We start from the raw sequence: 19,302 nt of genomic DNA on the forward strand, positions 1-19,302 counted from the left end.
GAAGCTTCTATCACAATGTTTATTACAAATTTCATTTTCACATTGGATCTTTAACAACTTCATATGTTTTTAAATGTCTTCTGTTAAGTTTTCTCTCTTTTTTCATCTTTCATTGTACCCTGTTATCTCTCAAGCTGGGGCCATGAGACACTTTCCTGTTACCTTTTCCCTCGTTGCCAGACTGCCAGACACTGTGCCGTCCTGTGGGAGCCAGTTTTTTTTTCTATCTGTAGCTGTATTAGTTCCATTATTGTAACATTTTACTTCTGTTATTTACCAAAATTGTATGTTAAATGATAACACCACCTACGTTAGAATTGTGAGAAACCTTTCACTCCGTCCAAATGATAAGACCTATCATTCAGGAATGGACAATTCACCAATTTCATACTGAACAAACTATTAGTTTCTGGACTGGAGTATTTTGAGTTTATAATCATAGATATCATCAACCACATATACAATGCAAATGAGCAAACTGTTGCAGACCCTTCCCTACAAGTGAAAACTCAAAAAGTTGTGTACCATGAGTAGTGCACATAATTCCACATTCTTCTGATCAGGAAAGTTTCATCCTTTATTACTTTGTCGCCACGAAGTGAAAATTTATTTTTCAGTATACTTTCTGCTACAATCATTAGAAACAAATTTTCCTTTCACTGCATACAATATTAAATTTGCTGATTTGACTCCACTGGAGATTACAGGAAGTACATAACACCAATACTTGCTTGTGACCAGCACATGAAACATCATTTAAATATTTGAACAGGAAGTGTTTTTGAATGGGACCCAATTTTGAACTTTAAAAATGTCAGTGGTTGCAAAATATCACTGTAAACTTTGATCTAAATATCTGCACAAAATTTATTTAGTTTCAAAAGAAAGCTACCAAAAACAAAACACAGACCACAACAAAACACTTTCATCAGAATGGAAGATAGTTTTATAACTGCCATGTCAATTTTCAAATATAAAAATGTGACCATATGAAATACTAAGCAATGGGCAACTGCTGACAACCTCAAAAATGTGTTTTTTTTTTAATTTACATCATACAACAGAAAACTTTTCTTATCTGAATGGCAAGAAGCACCTTTCTAAACACTTTGCCCTCAGTGTTTCAGTATAAATAATGATAGAGAAGAAATGTATCACCAAACAGTTCTGGATATAAATTATTATCTGCAACAAAAACAGAAAACTCTGTAAGTTACAGGCCTTCAATCATTATAACACATACAAAGCTACCTTACACATACTGTTGTCCCCACTCTAAAAAAAATCACCACACAACCAAAAAGCTTTAAAAACCCTTTAACGCTAACTTTATTCCATCATACTGCTCCAGAATTTTACCTCTGTATTTCATACTACTTGTCTTCTTGTACCACTCACATTTCAACATATCAGAATGTAATGTGTTACCTGCTAAAAAGATGGACTCATTATGCAGATGTAATGTAATATTAAGTTCTACTTAACAGATTGCAGAACACAGGCACAAAAGTGAGCCAAATACTACCCTCAAAAAGCAGACCTATTTCATCTAACAAAAATACCTATGTATCCTACCCCTTTCAAGACACTGAATTTTTTTAGTTCTTGAGAAAAGTACTTTTTACTCAAGTCACTAAAGTCGTGGGCAGCTGTAAAGATAGGTGTATTGTGCATTCTGCAAAGAGAGGAAATTGCTCCAATATTCTTCTGTTAATTTAGGCACCGTGACAGCTGAATGTGTGCTATACACATTGTTCCACAATGAACAGAATCCTTAGAAATGTGAACGCATGCGCAGCATCCACAGAAATTTAATATATTTAAAGCATTTATTTTGGAATTAAGAATGTGTGGCTAAGGATATCAAAAATAATTGTTTAATGGATTTCATTGTGCAACCTGCTACAGCATTATGACATATGTATTTAATTGAATGAAATATATTTTTTGAAGGAAACTGCATTATTATGAAACCAAAAATGAATACTTTAGCTATTAATTTTTAATGCAGTTGCAGGGACAGTCATACAAAAGTCATATGCAGCAGTAATTAATTCTTACATACTTCACAGTAAGAAATCCACACCATAGTCTTTGCTGTCTGAGATAGATGTCAGACTTTCAGCAAGATTTATAACGAAATGTTCTATAACAACATTCCTGCTCATTTCTCTGCGGTAATCTTCACCCTGCAGTTTTCTGCTTGTCTTATGTGAGCTGCCCATGCAAATGTTAAGGTGCTGCGTATTCCTCATTGTTGTTTTCCACAATGTATGTTATTACCTGAGCCCATACCAGCTAGACTGGGTTGTAATGGCAATGGTATGGGGGTAATCTAACAGTGCCATTTCAATGCTGCTCTACAATTTCACATGTCTGAAACACTGCATGCAGACTTGTTGCACTGACACGAACCAGCAATTCTGCACTGGTATGCGACTAACTATAAGGTATTGCATTAGATGATAACCATGCAATAGTATCTGCCTTTTGGAATTCGTAGTTGGAGCTTTGTTCACTTTCACGTGTGGATGCATTATCCTCGACAATAACTGAATGCACAGGGATATTTTTCTTTACACCACCATTTGAAGACCCTGTCCAATTCTGAATAGTTTTCTTCAGAGTTCTTAACCTTTGACACCTTAAAAATCAGGGTGAACAAAATCAGTTTCTGCTGATCAGACATGAAGCACTGTAATTAAATTAACCTTACCGACAGGAACTTTTAATCCACCATGTACTTATCACTCATCTTCTGGCACATATCCCTTGCACGTGTTTGACTGATGATTTTGACATACATGCCAAATACTATGCACTGCAATTTTTTTTTAATTTTTTTTGCAGTATCATCTGGGTCATTTAATTCTTTTTTGTGGTTGAGTTCCTTGCCTGGTGACAAAGACAGCTGAGTTACAGGATTGCATAGACATCTTACTTCACTAGATATTCTCTGAATGGTTCTAAAACCAATACCATACACTTCAGCTGTCTGCTGTCACTGGTGCGACATCTTGTGCCGGTGTGGAGTCAACATAAGACTGTCTTGAAGTACTGATACACATGAAACACTGTTCCTCTTCACTTGTTTGTGCAGCACTGAGTGATCGCTTACCATCACTCATAATGAATGCTGTGAGCGCAAAATAATCACTCGGCACATAACATTATGACTGAACAGTAAGTTTTACAAATACAGCATGAACAAAGACAAAAATGTCACTGATGTGTGATTAGATATCACTCATGTGGTACACTTCCACATGGTTCTGTGCAGCCAACACTGACTGGCTTTCCAGCTGCTCTTCACTTTAGCAGCTCTGAAATCTTGTGTACACCACCTCTATGCCTGTGGCAGCTGCCATCTGCTAAGTAGAATTTCTGCAATCTATAGTTATTTCTTGTTTAATTTGCAGATGATATGTATTACAGTTTATTAACAGTCAAATATTAGACATTCACAAATACATGAAACTTAAACATGTAGACCATAATACTGAATTTTCATTACGGCAAAATCTACATATATTTCAAGGTGGAGCTTGTTATTTTTGTTTTTAAATTGGTTTCCTTTTTCTCTGCTCTCATTCCAAATCAAAACAATAGCATCACACACTCTCAATAGGGGTTTGAATCATTACATAATGTAATTTAATGACAAAAAACACACTTTGAACCTAAATCTCTGAACACAGCAAAGGTACATTGAAAACAAATTCACCAAAGGATTCATACAACACTGCACTTGAAAATTTTAAGTATTTTAAGAATGACAATGCAATAAAGGACAAAGAAAAGCTTACTTTTATCTACACTAAACAATAAAAGCCAGAACATTCTCACCCAGAAATTATGAGAAGATACCTACACAATATGTAGCCTGGATGCTCAATCTCTTCATATTCTAACTTTTCAATTACTAAGTATCATCTTCAGATCAACCCTCCTGTAATATGTCTTTTCTTTACATGTGAGCAAGTCTCAACCCAATCTCCATGCAACCAAAAATGCCTCTAATTTTATGCTCACACTGTCTACGAGCCGATTTTCCATCTCACTACAGGACTGCAATTTTTGGGAATTATTTACATCACAAACTTCTCAACACTGACATAACATACATGACCAATACCTGACTATGAAAACACTTCACTAATTTCTTATTTCTGTGAAAGGGTTTCAATGCTTCATCATATCCTAACTACCAACTGAATATCAAGGTGCCCAACCAGCAACAATTACTGAATATTAACCTCTACAGAACAAAATAATCCAGTGTACTTATTTACATTAATATAATTTTTTATTCAACCTCATTGTGTAGACATCATCAAAACATTGATCTCTACTTAAAAAAACCAACTGGGGGACCACATAAGGTAACAACTAACAACATTAAGAAAATGACGTACACCAACCATCAGTTTTATTATTAATTTTTTTTAAAGGTTACACTGGCAATTTGTCACCTGCAAAACCCATACAGTTGGTAGGACAGTTTAGACAATGATCAGAGAAAGGGATTCCAACTGTTTTCAGCCTATCTTAATTGGAAAAGATGAGAAATTGTGAAAAATTTCAATTTGACAGCTTGTCTTTTATTGCAGCCCACGATCAACTAACAGTATTTTACCTCACTAATGTATATTTCTCAGTAGCTGTTCAATACTAACCACTTTATTTGAGACACATTTCACACACACGTACTACGAGTTCCTGGGTTAGAATATTCACACCATATTTATGGTGGAGCATAACTTATTACCACCAGCCCCACTACTATGAAGCATTCAAACATAGAACCTACCAGAAAACTCTACGATCTGCAATGAATATGTTATGTTTAATTCATATACAGGAATAAATGTGATTTGTCTCAGGATGAAACGTTTCCTTTTTGATCACTGTAACTGGGAAAGTAAGAGCAGCAGCAGCACACTAATTTGTAGTGCATCAGGTGCAAAAATCAAAATTATTTAATTTCCTCCAATGTCTTGATTTCTAAACAGTCAGAGAAGATAAACCTATGGGCAGATGTTACTTCAGGTGTGCCTAAGTTGAACATCAAGATACCAAATGTGTGTTGTCTCCAAGGGTAGAACTCAACTGCCTTTGACACAGGGGGGTTTGGGGTAAGTAAATGCACTACAAAAGTCAGAATATGTAATAATCAAGTTCAAGAAGAGTGTTTACTGATCAAGGACAAACATTGCTTGCAGAAGTCTTAAGTGATCATTGTAATTTATATACAGATGAACTGCCACAAGTAATTTTATTTACTATTATTTTTGCTCATCATCAGACATTGGCATCTTCAGGTATTCATTGCCCTGTTGGCAACACACAAAGTTTAAAGCTCTTCTAAGCACCACTGTCAACGCAACTGCACTAAGCAAAAGTGTACACTAATGTGTTACCATTTGAGTAATAAATATTTAAAGGTGCTAATGTCAGATGAGCAAAACTAGTAATAAATAAATCACTGCTGTCATTTTATCTGTGCATTACAAAGGTTTAAATAACTATAAGCACGTCTCATGTTGCCTTACAGAACAGATCAGACACACACATTTAAAATATGTATATATTCCAGAATGTATATATTACATTTAATGCAGTAGAGAACGTACCAAACCCAGCATTTTCTATCACAAGAAGCCAACACACATACTACTGTTCTCCTGATTAATGCAGCAGTAAAATTATTGTGCCCTGTCATTTTCTGACTTATGTACATACAGAATTTGGCCTCCAAATTTCATTTGCCAGCTACCTCTCATATCAATTTTTGGTTTCCTTTTTTGTGTTCTCTTTCTGAAATATCTTCCCTTCCTTTTGTATTTTTTGTACTTCCTTTCATGGGACCAAAAGCAATATTCACTTAGCTGTGGAAGAGCAGGAGTTTGTGAAATCCCAGTTATTCTATTGCAGACATGAACATCTACACAGTGAAAAATTTAATTTGTGCCCAGATTTTTAAATACAAAAACAGATCTAAATGGCTCCAAGAACTAATGTTTTAGATATCTATAGTCTCTTTCAGCTTCACACATGGCAATTTTCATATTACATGTTTTTGACATGCAAGACAAAAAAAATTAAGCAAGAATGGGTAAAAAAAATTTGAAATGAATGAAACATTATGTTCACATCTAAAGCTTCAGCATAATAAATCAGTTATCTGAAATAAGGGAACTTCCATTACAAAACACCCATTATCCGTAAATGGAGAAACAGAACGGAAAGTATGGCACAACGTGTGCTGCCCCGTACAGATATAACACAGAGGCGCGTTTCACGAGCAACAGCCAAAAGAGAAACGTTTTTTAATTATTTTCACAATCTATGAACTACTTGTGCCTACTTGTCCCCAACAATGATGAGCATGACCAGTAAAGGTTGAATTTTGCATCTGCTGTGTTCTATGAATATAGTTATACAAACCAAGTATGGCTATTCAAGAGCTTTAAAATAAAATATCTAATATGGAACATGTTATGGTACAAAAGATGTCTACATGCTACAGGTGCCCAACGAAAAAAATTAAGAAGGCAAGGTAACAAATATTCGTCTTAGAGGAGTAAAATTTTACAAAACAATTTTAACAGATATTTATTCAAAGTTATTACATGTGGAATAAAAAGTGTCTGAGGCTAGCCCAAACGAGTAAAAACAAGACTGTAAAAGTTTTTGGAACAATTAGCTATAGTGTTTACGTATAATAGTCCATTTGTATATTACCAAACAAATACGTATTTTACACATTTCACATTATTCAGTTGTATTTCATATTTACATACAAGCAAAAAGCTTAAAATTGTTACAAAAATATGATTATTTTTTCAAAAACTGTTACTATCACAGATAAGCTGTGGGCTCTATCACTCTGTTTGTTCTTTGTAAAATTGTCACTTTCATTAAAAAAAAAAAAAAAAGTATTTCTAACTACTTGTAGCTTAACAATTCAGCTACAACACAATGTTTCCTCATGCTGAGGAAACGTGTTCTCAAAACGAGAGAGGTAAATGAGAAAGGAGTGATGGAATCAAACTTCTGCGAGATGCCACATAAATAAAAATTAAATATAAGTTACAAACCAAATTCTGCTACGAACTTCACAACAGTCCAGCACACAAAACATTCAGCACTCACAAATAACAGATGCCAGTGTCCAAAAAAACAGGCACAATATTAAAACACCTCTTCAGCACAATATTTAACTAGTTCAACATTGATAGCGATTACATCAGGAATTGTGCATATAACATACCTTCAAATGCATCATATGAATCAGACATGTCACTATCATATTCATCAATACCACTACCAAAGTCATACTCGTTGTCAGAGTCGATGAAATCATCATCACTGTAGTCTTCAAACATAGGGAGAAGATAATCGTCTACAAAATCAGGCCTAAGGTGGTCTGTGCAGTTGTTGTGGAAACTCAAGGCCACGGAGCCTGGAGGCTGGAGTGAGCCTTCTGATACAGAAGTTCCTACAAAACAGCAATGAAATACAATTTGATTTCTTAAGTAAGCAACAAAATTAACCTAACTTTCAATAACAACGACAAAACCAGGCTTTGGTACACATATTAAGAGCACATTTATTATCAAATTTGCAATTCATTTTTCCCCCCAACAGAAAATCAACACATTTTATTCAACTTTATTACATTTTGAATTATATGTACATATATTACGCAAAGTCTCTCTTTTCACGTAAAAGCTGACCATGTGTGGCGCCTCTGAAGACAGGCAACACTGAAAAATATCTGGTCACATGCCACAATGTCCTGAAGACAATCACCAATCAAAGCAATGACCACACACTGAAAACGCCCTCAAACAATATTATAAAAATTCTACCTGGTCCGAAGAGGTCTGCTAAGGGTATTACACAAGAAGTGACAGCATTCAATAGGATTGTTAGTGCAGATATGATTGATTCACTTGTGGAATGCACCAATCTGCATATCAGAAACTTAGTATCACAGAACATCTATTCTAGAGGGGGAAACATGAAGGAAACTTCTAGGGAAGAGATACATGCCCTCATTGGAATCCTTATATTGACTGGCTTGAAGGGTGGAAATAAAACAGATGCTTAGGAACTTTGGAGTAAAGATGGTACTGGTATGAAGATCATTATAGCTTGCATGTCATACAGACTGTTCTTATTTCTCCTCAGAAGCGCGAGATTTGACGACAAATTGATGAACACAAAAACACGAGACAGACAAATTAGCAGCAATCAGGTCATATGTAGATAAATTTGTCACCGACTGTAAGGAAAGCTGCGGTTTGGGAGTGTTTGTGACCGTAGAATAGATGCTGATACCTTTCTGAGGGAGATGTTCGTTTGTTCAGTGCCTACCGAACAAACCAACAAAGTACGCAAGGTGTCAAGTAAACCGTTCCATATTGTGCATCGTCCGGCAGAACCGCTGCTGTGATCAAATCAGGATATTACTTTTGATAATTGGTATACCAGTTATCCTCTGGCAGTCTCACTTTTGCACAGAAACTTCACATGCAGTGGAACTCTGAAGAAAAATAAAACTGAAATCCCTCCAGAATTCCTGCCTCTGAAATCTAGGAACATTTGGTCTTCACTGTTTGGATACCACGAAGATATCACACTGGTTGTTCTGCTTAGCACCATGCACAGTGAAGGCACAGTTGATGAGAATACCAATAAACCACATATTATCACGGACTACAACATGACGAAAGGAGGGGTTGACACAGTTGACCAAATGTGCAGTAAATATTCTGTTGCACGAGTAACAAGGAGGCGGATGATGGCTTTATTGTTCGCTTTACTAAACAACGCTGGTATCAATACCCAAATACTGTTTCACTGCAACGCCGAAAACCCAAAAAACCAAGGAGGCCATTTTTGGAACAGTTGTCCCAACAACTTATGAAAGATCATTTAGTTACAAGATCCCAGATTTCAATGCTTCCAAATTATCTCAAAATATTTTTGGCACCTTATAAACCGTAAGAACCTCCAAACAAAGAAGAGTCGCTGTGTTGTGTGCAGCAGAAAAAAAATGTTGTAGCCAGTGTAAGATGTTTGTACGCAATAAGTATAGCGCGTGTGTGTGTGTGTGTGTGTGTGTGTGTGTGTGTGTGTAGCACTGTGGATGAGGTAAAGGAACAGGATGAGTAAACACTTTATGTAGAAACAATATAGCCATGTTTAATAAAGAGTATAATCCAATAAATGCTGTATGAGTAACGTGCTGTATAATAAATGCAGGTCAAATGAGATTTAACTTTATCCCATGTGTTAGGAATGTATTGTTAAATGAAAAACTAGGATTCTTTAATTAGATTTTGTAACTGTATCTTTAGAAATAATGAAGGTCAACTATTAAAATTTATATTTCTATTAATTAAAAAAACAAATTTTTTCAGTAGCAAGCATAATATGGTAGAACTTTTCACATCCTGAATGAAAACGATGGCTGGTTGACAGAGTCAACCATGCGACCACTTGTGTTACAAAAATTGATGCAACCACTGGAGGGTTAAGAGCTCTGCCCGTGATTTTGCAATTTTTTGTACCTTATCATATAGCAATGTAATTTGCGATGCCCAATCTCCTCTGCTCATCTGCTGCTAGTACTATCTGTTCATACCTTCAAGACTAATGGCATGTCTGTTTCAGAGCACTTAATGCACTTAAGTTAATGGATAAGTTTCCTGTACACAAATACAACAAATTGTTTCCAGAAAAACGAAGGCAAAATGATAAGTGAATGACTACGTTATACTGATAAAAATAACCTTCTTGGAAATAGACAATTCACTGTTCAATTCACTGAACATGTGCTGTGTTTTACATTTCTGATTTACATTCAAAATATATTCTTTAGCACATGGTGTAAGTACAAGTGTTGATGCATTAATTCATTGAGAGACACTCAGATTCAAATAACCTAAACAGTTAGTCCAGAAAACTGTTTTTACAGCTACATTTAGGGGAAGAAGGTGCAGTAACATGGGTCAAAGTTCATCTTATGCCTTGCATTTGTTGCCCTATCTGCAAGTTACACAAATTTTTTGTTGGATAAAAAAAGTGAACAAAATTTGAAGACCACTTTAATCATGTCCTTTACCAATACCTATATGAGTAGGAATTTTCTATTAATAGAGGGCACTATATACGTTAACAGTCTCTGAATAAAAACAAAATAAGTTTAATTACTCGAAGAAAATATATGTAGTGTATAAAACTAATTGGAAACCACATGATATTATGGCACAAAGGAGTCTCAACAACTGACAAATTAACTAGGGACAGTGAGGGGGGGGGGGGGGGGGGGGGGGGGAAGGAGAAATTATTTCCACTTTGAAAGCTTTAGCTCTCAACTTACTATTATGCAATATTTGAGTTTCTTCAAAGTGCCGTGGCAAGAAATACAACTCATATTTCTATTATTGTAAGTACTTCTAAATACTTGAGATTACATGTACTATCCAAATGCAATAGCAGTTTCATATGGATATGAAAAAAACACACACACACACACACACACACACACACACACACACACTGGAACACAGGAAATACTAGTTAATATCTATTCCAAGTTAACACTCAAATTATTTTAACCCTTTCACTGCTCTGGACGTGTTACAGCGCATGCCTTTGTACCTGTCCCCGTGTGCTCTGAATGTATTTACGCATGCCATCAGTCCTTCTACCTAGTACTCTGAATCTGTAAGCGTAGACATGTTCACAGTACGAGGTAGAAAGACTGGTGGCGTGCAGAAACACGTTCAGAGCACACAGGGACAGGTACGAAGGCGCACGCGTTGACACATCCAGAGAAGTTAAAGGCTTAACCATCATTTTTAGAAAACCTACATCATAAGCTCAGAGGTAGTCTAAATTCATAAAATAACACATAAGCAGCAAAAGCTGATGTACTGTCTATGATCTGTCTTACCTCCTACAATAATCTGAAGCGGAACTGAACTTTTACGTTGTGCCAGTGCACAACTAAGGCCTTTAGTGGTGACACACTGACAGCCACTTATATCAAGACACTCAAGTTTGCAACAAAGAGACAGTATACAAGCGGTGCCAATGTCTCCAAGGTAAGGGCTGCCACGCATCTGTAAAAAGAAGATTACCAAAACAAGTCAGTCAGTCAGTATTCTGACTATATGTTACCCAAAGACTAACCATTTTTAACGGACACATGCATTTTTTCAATAAAACTACAAAAGTCCAACAGCACCAACCACAGTGAAATCAATTACCTTATGGATGAAAGAAATTAGCACAAAAATGCACATCACCCCAATCACCACTTGCACATTCACTTAACAGAAAGTCTAAAGGGTATAAAATGAGTATTCTGAACATGCAACTCGGGTAGCATCTATTGTGTTATAAATATGAACTACTCCTTAGATGCACAAGAATCGGGGAATGAAACGTAAGAGTAGGCTCCAAAGGGGAGAAAATATATTTGAGGATCCTGTCCTGGTACTGCACAGCCCTCAAATTGCCTTAAACTGTTATGAGAGTCATGGTTTGGGTGCATATATATCATATTCGGGTGTCAGATGCCTAAGACATGAATTGGTAAGTGACCACCACGACACACTTCTGTGACAGTTATCCCATGTCAAATCTTGCATTTATCCAGAAAGAGGACCTATGTCACTCTAGTTTCAATTCCAGGTGACTTCTTGCCCATCTTCACACACCACCATAATGGAAAGGGTTTTGCTTTTAACACACACCAAGAAATAATTGTGAGCAGCTAGCTGCATATTACCTGGGTCCACAGTCCTCCCTTTTGCCTCCAGAAAGACAGCATGCAGTACTGTTCATTCTCCTTGGTGTATCAATGGGCCTTAATTTATAGATAATGGTTGGCAGACAATGTTAACTGGGTAGTCACTATGAGGCATACTAATTTGTAGGGTTATTTCCCATGCTGACAACCTTGTAACTATAAAGTTATAACGTGCACACAGTCTAAGCTCGAAATGACCGTTTTAAGAATACTGAATAGCGTACAAAATTTAATACATCAATTTTAGTTATTATTTCTGTAAATTAACGATGAACCATAAGCACTTGATATACATGTAATTGACTGCTTCAGAATGACCTTTGCCCATCAACAAATTTACAAGTGAAAGTTGGATCTGATATAACAAGGTACATTTTCAGCCACAACAATGCCTGAAGCTATCAGTCTCTTCATCTTAGTCTCTTTACTCATATATGCTTTGTCAGCTTTCTTGATGTGATTTAAGTTTCCAAGAGTGATTACTATTATCATCATCATCATCATCATCATCATCATCATCATCATCATCATCATCATCATCATCCCAGCATTACAAACATTTATTGGAAATCTGAAGCACATGTTATTTGCAGCGACAAGTGAATTTTTGGAGGATAGCTCCCATGAACTAATTATGCAAACTGGTTAACTTAAACTGCCTCTGAAAAAAATTCTGAAACAATTTACATATTAAGGTATGTTGTTGTTGTTGTTGTTGTTGTGGTCTTCAGTCCTGAGACTGGTTTGATGCAGCTCTCCATGCTACTCTATCCTGTGCAAGCTTCTTCATCTCCCAGTACCTACTGCAACCTACATCCTTCTGAATCTGCTTAGTGTATTTATCTCTTGGTCTCCCTCTACGATTTTTACCCTCCACGCTGCCCTCCAATGCTAAATTTGTGATCCCTTGATGCCTCAAAACATGTCCTACCAACTGATCCCTTCTTCTAGTCAAGTTGTGCCACAAACTTACCTTCTCACCAATCCTATTCAACACCTCCTCATTAGTTACGTGATCTACCCACCTTATCTTCAGCATCCTTCTGTAGCACCACATTTCGAAAGCTTCTATTCTCTTCTTGTCCAAACTGGTTATCGTCCATGTTTCACTTCCATACATGGCTGCATTCCATACAAATACTTTCAGAAACGACTTCCTGACACTTAAATCTATACTCGATGTTAACAAATTTCTCTTCTTCAGAAACGCTTTCCTTGCCATTGCCAGTCTACATTTTATATCCTCTCTACTTTGACCATCATCAGTTATTTTACTCCCTAAATAGCAAAACTCCTTTACTATTTTAAGTGTCTCATTTCCTAATCTAATCCCCTCCGCATCACCCGATTTAATTTGACTACATTCCATTATCCTCGTTTTGTTTTTGTTCATCTTATATCCTCCTTTCAAGACACTGTCCATTCCGTCCAACTGCTCTTCCAAGTCCTTTGCTGTCTCTGACAGAATTATAATGTCATCGGCGAACCTCAAAGTTTTTATTTCTTCTCCACGAATTTTAATACCTACTCCGAATTTTTCTTTTGTTTCCTTTACTGCTTGCTCAATATACAGATTGAATAACATCGGGGAGAGGCTACAACCCTGTCTTACTCCCTTCCCAACCACTGCTTCCCTTTCTTGTCCCTCGACTCTTATAACTGCCATCTGGTTTCTGTACAAATTGTAAATAGCCTCTCGCTCCCTGTATTTCACCCCTGCCACCTTCAGAATTTGAGAGAGAGTATTCCAGTTAACGTTGTCAAAAGCTTTCTCTAAGTCTACAAATGCTAGAAACGTAGGTTTGCCTTTTCTTAATCTTTCTTCTAAGATAAGTCGTAAAGTTAGTACTGCCTCACGTGTTCCAACATTTCTACGGAATCCAAACTGATCTTCCCCGAGGTCCGCTTCCACCATTTTTTCCATTTGTCTGTAAAGAATTCGCGTTAGTATTTTGCAGCTGTGACTTATTAAACTAATAGTTCGGTAATTTTCACATCTGTCAACACCTGCTTTCTTTGGGATTGGAATTATTATATTCTTCTTGAAGTATGTGGGTATTTCGCCTGTCTCATACATCTTGCTCACCAGATGGTAGAGTTTTGTCAGGACTGGCTCTCCCGAGGCTGTCAGTAGTTCAAATGGAATGTTGTCTACTCCCGGGGCCTTGTTTCGACTCAGGTCTTTCAGTGCTCTGTCAAACTCTTCACGCAGTATCTTATCTCCCATTTCATCTTCATCTACATCCTCTTCCATTTCCATAATATTGTCCTCAAGTACATCACCCTTGTATAAACCCTCTCTATACTCCTTCCACCTTTCTGCCTTCCCTTCTTTGCTTAGAACTGGGTTGCCATCTGAGCTCTTGATATTCATACAAGTCGTTCTCTTCTCTCCAAAGGTCTCTTTAATTTTCCTGTAGGCAGTATCTATCTTACCCCTAGTGAGACAAGCCTCTACATCCTTACATTTGTCCTCTAGCCATCCCTGCTTAGCCATTTTGCACTTCCTGTCTATCTCCTTTTTGAGACGCTTGTATTCCTTTTTGCCTGCTTCATTTACTGCATATTTATATTTTCTCCTTTCATCAATTAAATTCAATATTTCTTCTGTTACCCAAGGATTTCTATTAGCCCTCGTCTTTACCTACTTGATCCTCTGCTGCCTTCACTACTTCATCCCTCCTCAGAGCTACCCATTCTTCTTCTACTGTATTTCTTTCCCCCATCCCTGTCAATTGTTCCCTTATGCTCTCCCTGAAACACTCTACAACCTCTGGTTCTTTCAGTTTATCCAGGTCCCATCTCCTTAAATTCCCGCCTTTTTGCAGTTTCTTCAGTTTCAATCTGCAGTTCATAACCAATAGATTGTGGTCAGAATCCACATCTGCCCCTGGAAATGTCTTACAATTTAAAACCTGGTTCCTAAATCTCTGTCTTACCATTATGTAATCTATCAGATACCTTTTAGTATCTCCAGGATTCTTCCAGGTATACAACCTTCTTTCATGATTCTTGAACCAAGTGTTAGCTATGATTAAGTTATGCTCTGTGCAAAATTCTACAAGGCGGCTTCCTCTTTCATTTCTTCCCCCCCAATCCATATTCACCTACTATGTTTCCTTCTCTCCCTTTTCCTACTGACGAATTCGTCACCCATGACTATTAAATTTTCGTCTCCCTTCACTATCTGAATTATTTCTTTTATCTCGTCATACATTTCATCAATTTCTTCATCATCTGCAGAGCTAGTTGGCATATAAACTTGTACTACCGTAGTAGGCATGGGCTTTGTGTATCTTGGCCACAATAATGTGTTCACTATGCTGTTTGTAGTAGCTAATCAGCACTCCTATTTTTTTATTCATTATTAAACCTACTCCTGCATTACCCCTATTTGATTTTGTATTTATAACCCTGTAATCACCTGACCAAAAGTCTTGTTCCTCCTGCCACTGAACTTCACTAATTCCCACTATATCTAACTTTAACCTGTCAATTTCCCTTTTTAAATTTTCTAACCTACCTGCACGATTAAGGGATCTGACATTCCACGCTCCGATCCGTAGAATGCCAGTTTTCTTTCTCCTGATAACGACGTCCTCCTGAGTAGTCCCCGCCCGGAGATCCGAATGGGGGACTATTTTACCTCCGGAATATTTTACTCAAGAGGACGCCATCATCATTTTATCATACAGTAAAGCTGCATGTCCTCGGGAAAAATTACGGCTGTAGTTTCCCCTTGCTTTCAGCCGTTCGCAGCAAGGCCGTTTTGGTTAATGTTACAAGGCCAGATCGGTCAATCATCCAGACTGTTGCCCCTGCAACTACTGAAAAGGCTGCTGCCCCTCTTCAGGAACCACATGTTTGTCTGGCCTCTCAACAGATACCCCTCCGTTGTGGTTGCACCTACGGTACGGCCATCTGTATCGCTGAGGCACGCAAGCCTCCCCACCAACGGCAAGGCCCATGGTTCATGGGGGGAGTATGTACAATGTCTAAATACCTCGATACACGTGGACACAGGTGTGAGTGCATTTGTACTCTAGCTCAAAGCATTAACTCTAAAAACTGTGTGCCTGTTGATTTCTGCTTTTCGGTGTGCAGTCTCCTTTACTCCCTTATTTATTTACATTCTAACGTAACAATCCTACTAAAATAAAATGTGATTCAGAAAACAAATTTCAACATAGGGCTTCACTGACTCCCTAAGACAGGCATCACAAACCAACATGATTAGGAAGCCACCTTAGCTGAAAGAGTGTTTAGGCCAGTTACTAGCAGAATGACAGGAGCAATTTGAAAATCCAATTGAGGTGGGGTGGAGGTGGGTAGGCACGGAGGCAGCTTGCATTTAACACAAAAAATTGAACAAGCCTCATATCCTCATTCACAGTATACACTACTGAACTACACTGAGAATGCACCTTTTCTTTTACTTCCTATTACAGAGGTGGCTGAACACAGCAATTTCCAGTACTTAGAGTATCGAGAAACATTAGAAATCTAAAAAATTAAATTTGAGAGATGCAACTGATGAGCATGCTATCGAATAGAAATTTTAATTATATATTCTGAAAATGTGTAACCCTACATGCAAATACGGTTCAGTGTCTTAATATTTTAAGAAATCATTAACAATATGCACGCACCTCCAACTTCTTGAGTGCTGGAAAACCTTCCTCTCTAAACTGCAGCATACATGAATCCGATTTCCCTGGCAGATAGCTCAAGATCAAGATCTCCAGATTCTTCAGTGCCGAAAGGCATTCCATAATCAAAGCAATGTTGTTCAATGCACAGCAACCTATTTAAACATAGAAATGTTTTACTGGAGACACAAAAAGTAATCTAGTGCACAAGTTTACATTTATATGTATCACATTTTACATTAACTGCACCTGATTTTGCTAAGAAATACCAACAAGAACAGCATTACAACATAATGGAAGTGGCTATCAGAACCCATGTCTAAATGCAGTTGATTCAGAACCAAGGAAAATAATTATAACAAAGCTGGCACCTGGTAATATGAAATAAAAGCGCATATATGGAATTATTTATTCAAGTTAACATCTTCACTAAGGGTCTAAAGTCTAACAGTGTTACGGAAAGAAAAAAAATAAAACTAATATGACAAACTGCCCTCTATATTATTCATACTTAGGCCAAGTTAATATGTCTGAGGCATACAAAATTTGGAAATACAGAAGCGTCCGATCTTACCCGTCGGCTTTGACCCATGACGTCACAAATACCGCGGAAACGACTATAAACAATTCCAATATGGCGGATATAAAAACATCGCATACGTATTGTAAACACTGAAATACACAAGTTTCACAAAAAGCCTAATGACTGTAACGGGACAAGCGTGGGAAATTAGGGGTTTTTGGGTGCGGAGAAACTAAATATACAGAAATGTAGCCACCGACCGCCATTCAAAACCACGCAAAACAACGAAATAAATCAACATCACAAAACTGACCAAATACCAAAAAACACATTCCTATCCATAATCGGACACTTCCCTTAACCTATATAGCTCAACAGAACCTAGCGATCACATCCCCCAATAGAAAACTAAGAAACGAAAGCTTCCCTTACACCTACATACATCGGCACTTATGCAGTTTAGCAGGTACGGAAAAAATTTTCCATTCTTTTTCAAAATTTGATCATCATGTGTCGTTATGCGGTGGGGGGAGTCTGCAGTGCCCCCCCATCCCCCCACAGGCTTCATTAGTGTCAAATCAATATTTTCGAATCATAGGCGGCCGCTGCCGCGGCCGCATTCCAAAAAAAAACTCCCAACCTAACCTCAAGTGGGCTACGCTACAGATCAATATGTTCATCAAATTGCTTCATATTACGTATACATGTTCATTAGTGTGAAATCAATATTTTCGAATCATAGGAGGCCGCTGCCCCGGCCGCATTCCAAAAAAAAACTCCCAGCCTAACCTCAAGTGGGCTACGCTACAGATCAATATGTTCATCAAATTGCTTCATATTACGTATACATGTTCATTAGTGTCAAATCAATATTTTCGAATCATAGGCGGCCGCTGCCGCGGCCGCATTCCAAAAAAAAAACTCCCAACCTAACCTCGTATTCAGGGCTACGCTACAGATCAATGTGTAGGTCCCTTACGTCACGGGTCAAATCCGACGCGTGAGATCGGATGTTTCCAACCACAAAAAAAAAAAAAAAAAAAAAAAAAAAAAAAAAAAAAAAAAAAAAAAAAAAAAAAAAAAAAAAAACGGAACTTACCTCAAAAAAGTTCCAGCTCCACAAACTAGATTGGCCACCACAATCACACACAAATGCACGCACGCACGCACGCACCCCAACGAAAAAATACTGAACTAAAATAAAAACCCAACCCACCCAAACGTCAACCCCCTCCCCCACAACTCCAAAGTACAACACACAAACACTATACAACAAAATAAACCACCCACCCACCTACCCAGCCCACCCTAACTAACCACTTTCGGTCTATACATTTTACCCACAGCCCTTAAAAAAAAACCCGAAGAATGCAATAGCCCTCTGGGACACTCTTCCGCCAACAGTACTCATCTAAATGAGACTGAAGGTTGGAAGAGCGCCTCTTCCCCCTCCCAAGAACTGACTTAACCGCTCCCCACATCCCCTCAATTGTGTTAGTGCAAGCCCCAGTATCATAATTCTTAAACTCTAGACTGTGGTTCACTACTAAATGATTAAATCCCCTCTCACCCAACCCCCTATATGAAGAAAACGCATCTGAAACTACTGTGGACCCCGGCTCTACATACTCCTCAATTAACCCCACTAATTCAGGCTTCGACCTCCCCTCCACAACCCTAAAAACACATTCAGTACCCCCACCCCCCTGAACAACAGCCCCCCACACCCAAAGACCAGCCACAGACTTCCCCCTCCCATACTTCCTTTTACGAAACTGCGACTCATCCACCTCCACAAGCACCCCATGCCCACCCAACTTACCCCTGTACTTAATAAATTCGGAACACACCTCACGACAAAAGGAATACCAGTCTAAAACAGTCCTCTCACTCACACCAGTCTCAAACGCGCAAAAACTCTGCCCGCAACTATAACAAAAATAATACGTAATAAGCACAATCTCACGCATGGCCAATCTATACTTCTCGAACCAGGTACCACGCCTTACAGAACGCCATACGCCATCTTTCCGGCAACACCACATGTCACCTGGTCCGAGAGTCCGGAACTTTAACCAATTTCATAGGTTCACCGCACACACCGCACTTCACGACCTCGGCAATTAAGCCAAATAGCTGAAGAAATTTAATCAGCTCTAAAGCTGTCTCCCCCATCATCGCCCTCAACCGAACACTGTTAAGGCGGTCTTTCATATCCATTCCTGAACAAAAAACCACAACCAAATACACTCAATAACAAACTCACCCGACGTACAGCAATGAGCATTAAATTAACCATT

At 37.9% G+C, this 19,302-nt stretch overlaps 1 protein-coding gene across 5 annotated transcripts in view; it reads right to left on the reverse strand.

The window, feature by feature from the left end:
- Positions 1 to 849: 849 nt before the first annotated feature.
- Positions 850 to 19,302, reverse strand: part of LOC124623191 (F-box/LRR-repeat protein 7-like) — an 84,465-nt gene continuing 66,012 nt past the window's right edge. For all 5 annotated transcript variants that reach the window (XM_047149001.1, XM_047148997.1, XM_047149000.1 and 2 more), the window contains exons 9-12: positions 16,480 to 16,634; positions 10,970 to 11,138; positions 7,274 to 7,501; positions 850 to 1,185 (exon numbers count right to left, since the gene is read on the reverse strand). In XM_047149001.1, coding sequence (XP_047004957.1) covers positions 1,124 to 1,185; positions 7,274 to 7,501; positions 10,970 to 11,138; positions 16,480 to 16,634 — 614 coding nt within the window. In that variant the 3' untranslated portion in view covers positions 850 to 1,123. The remainder of the gene's footprint in view (positions 1,186 to 7,273; positions 7,502 to 10,969; positions 11,139 to 16,479; positions 16,635 to 19,302) is intronic.

The sequence above is a fragment of the Schistocerca americana genome, chromosome 7, assembly GCF_021461395.2.
Source record: "Schistocerca americana isolate TAMUIC-IGC-003095 chromosome 7, iqSchAmer2.1, whole genome shotgun sequence".
NCBI lineage: Eukaryota > Metazoa > Arthropoda > Insecta > Orthoptera > Acrididae > Schistocerca > Schistocerca americana.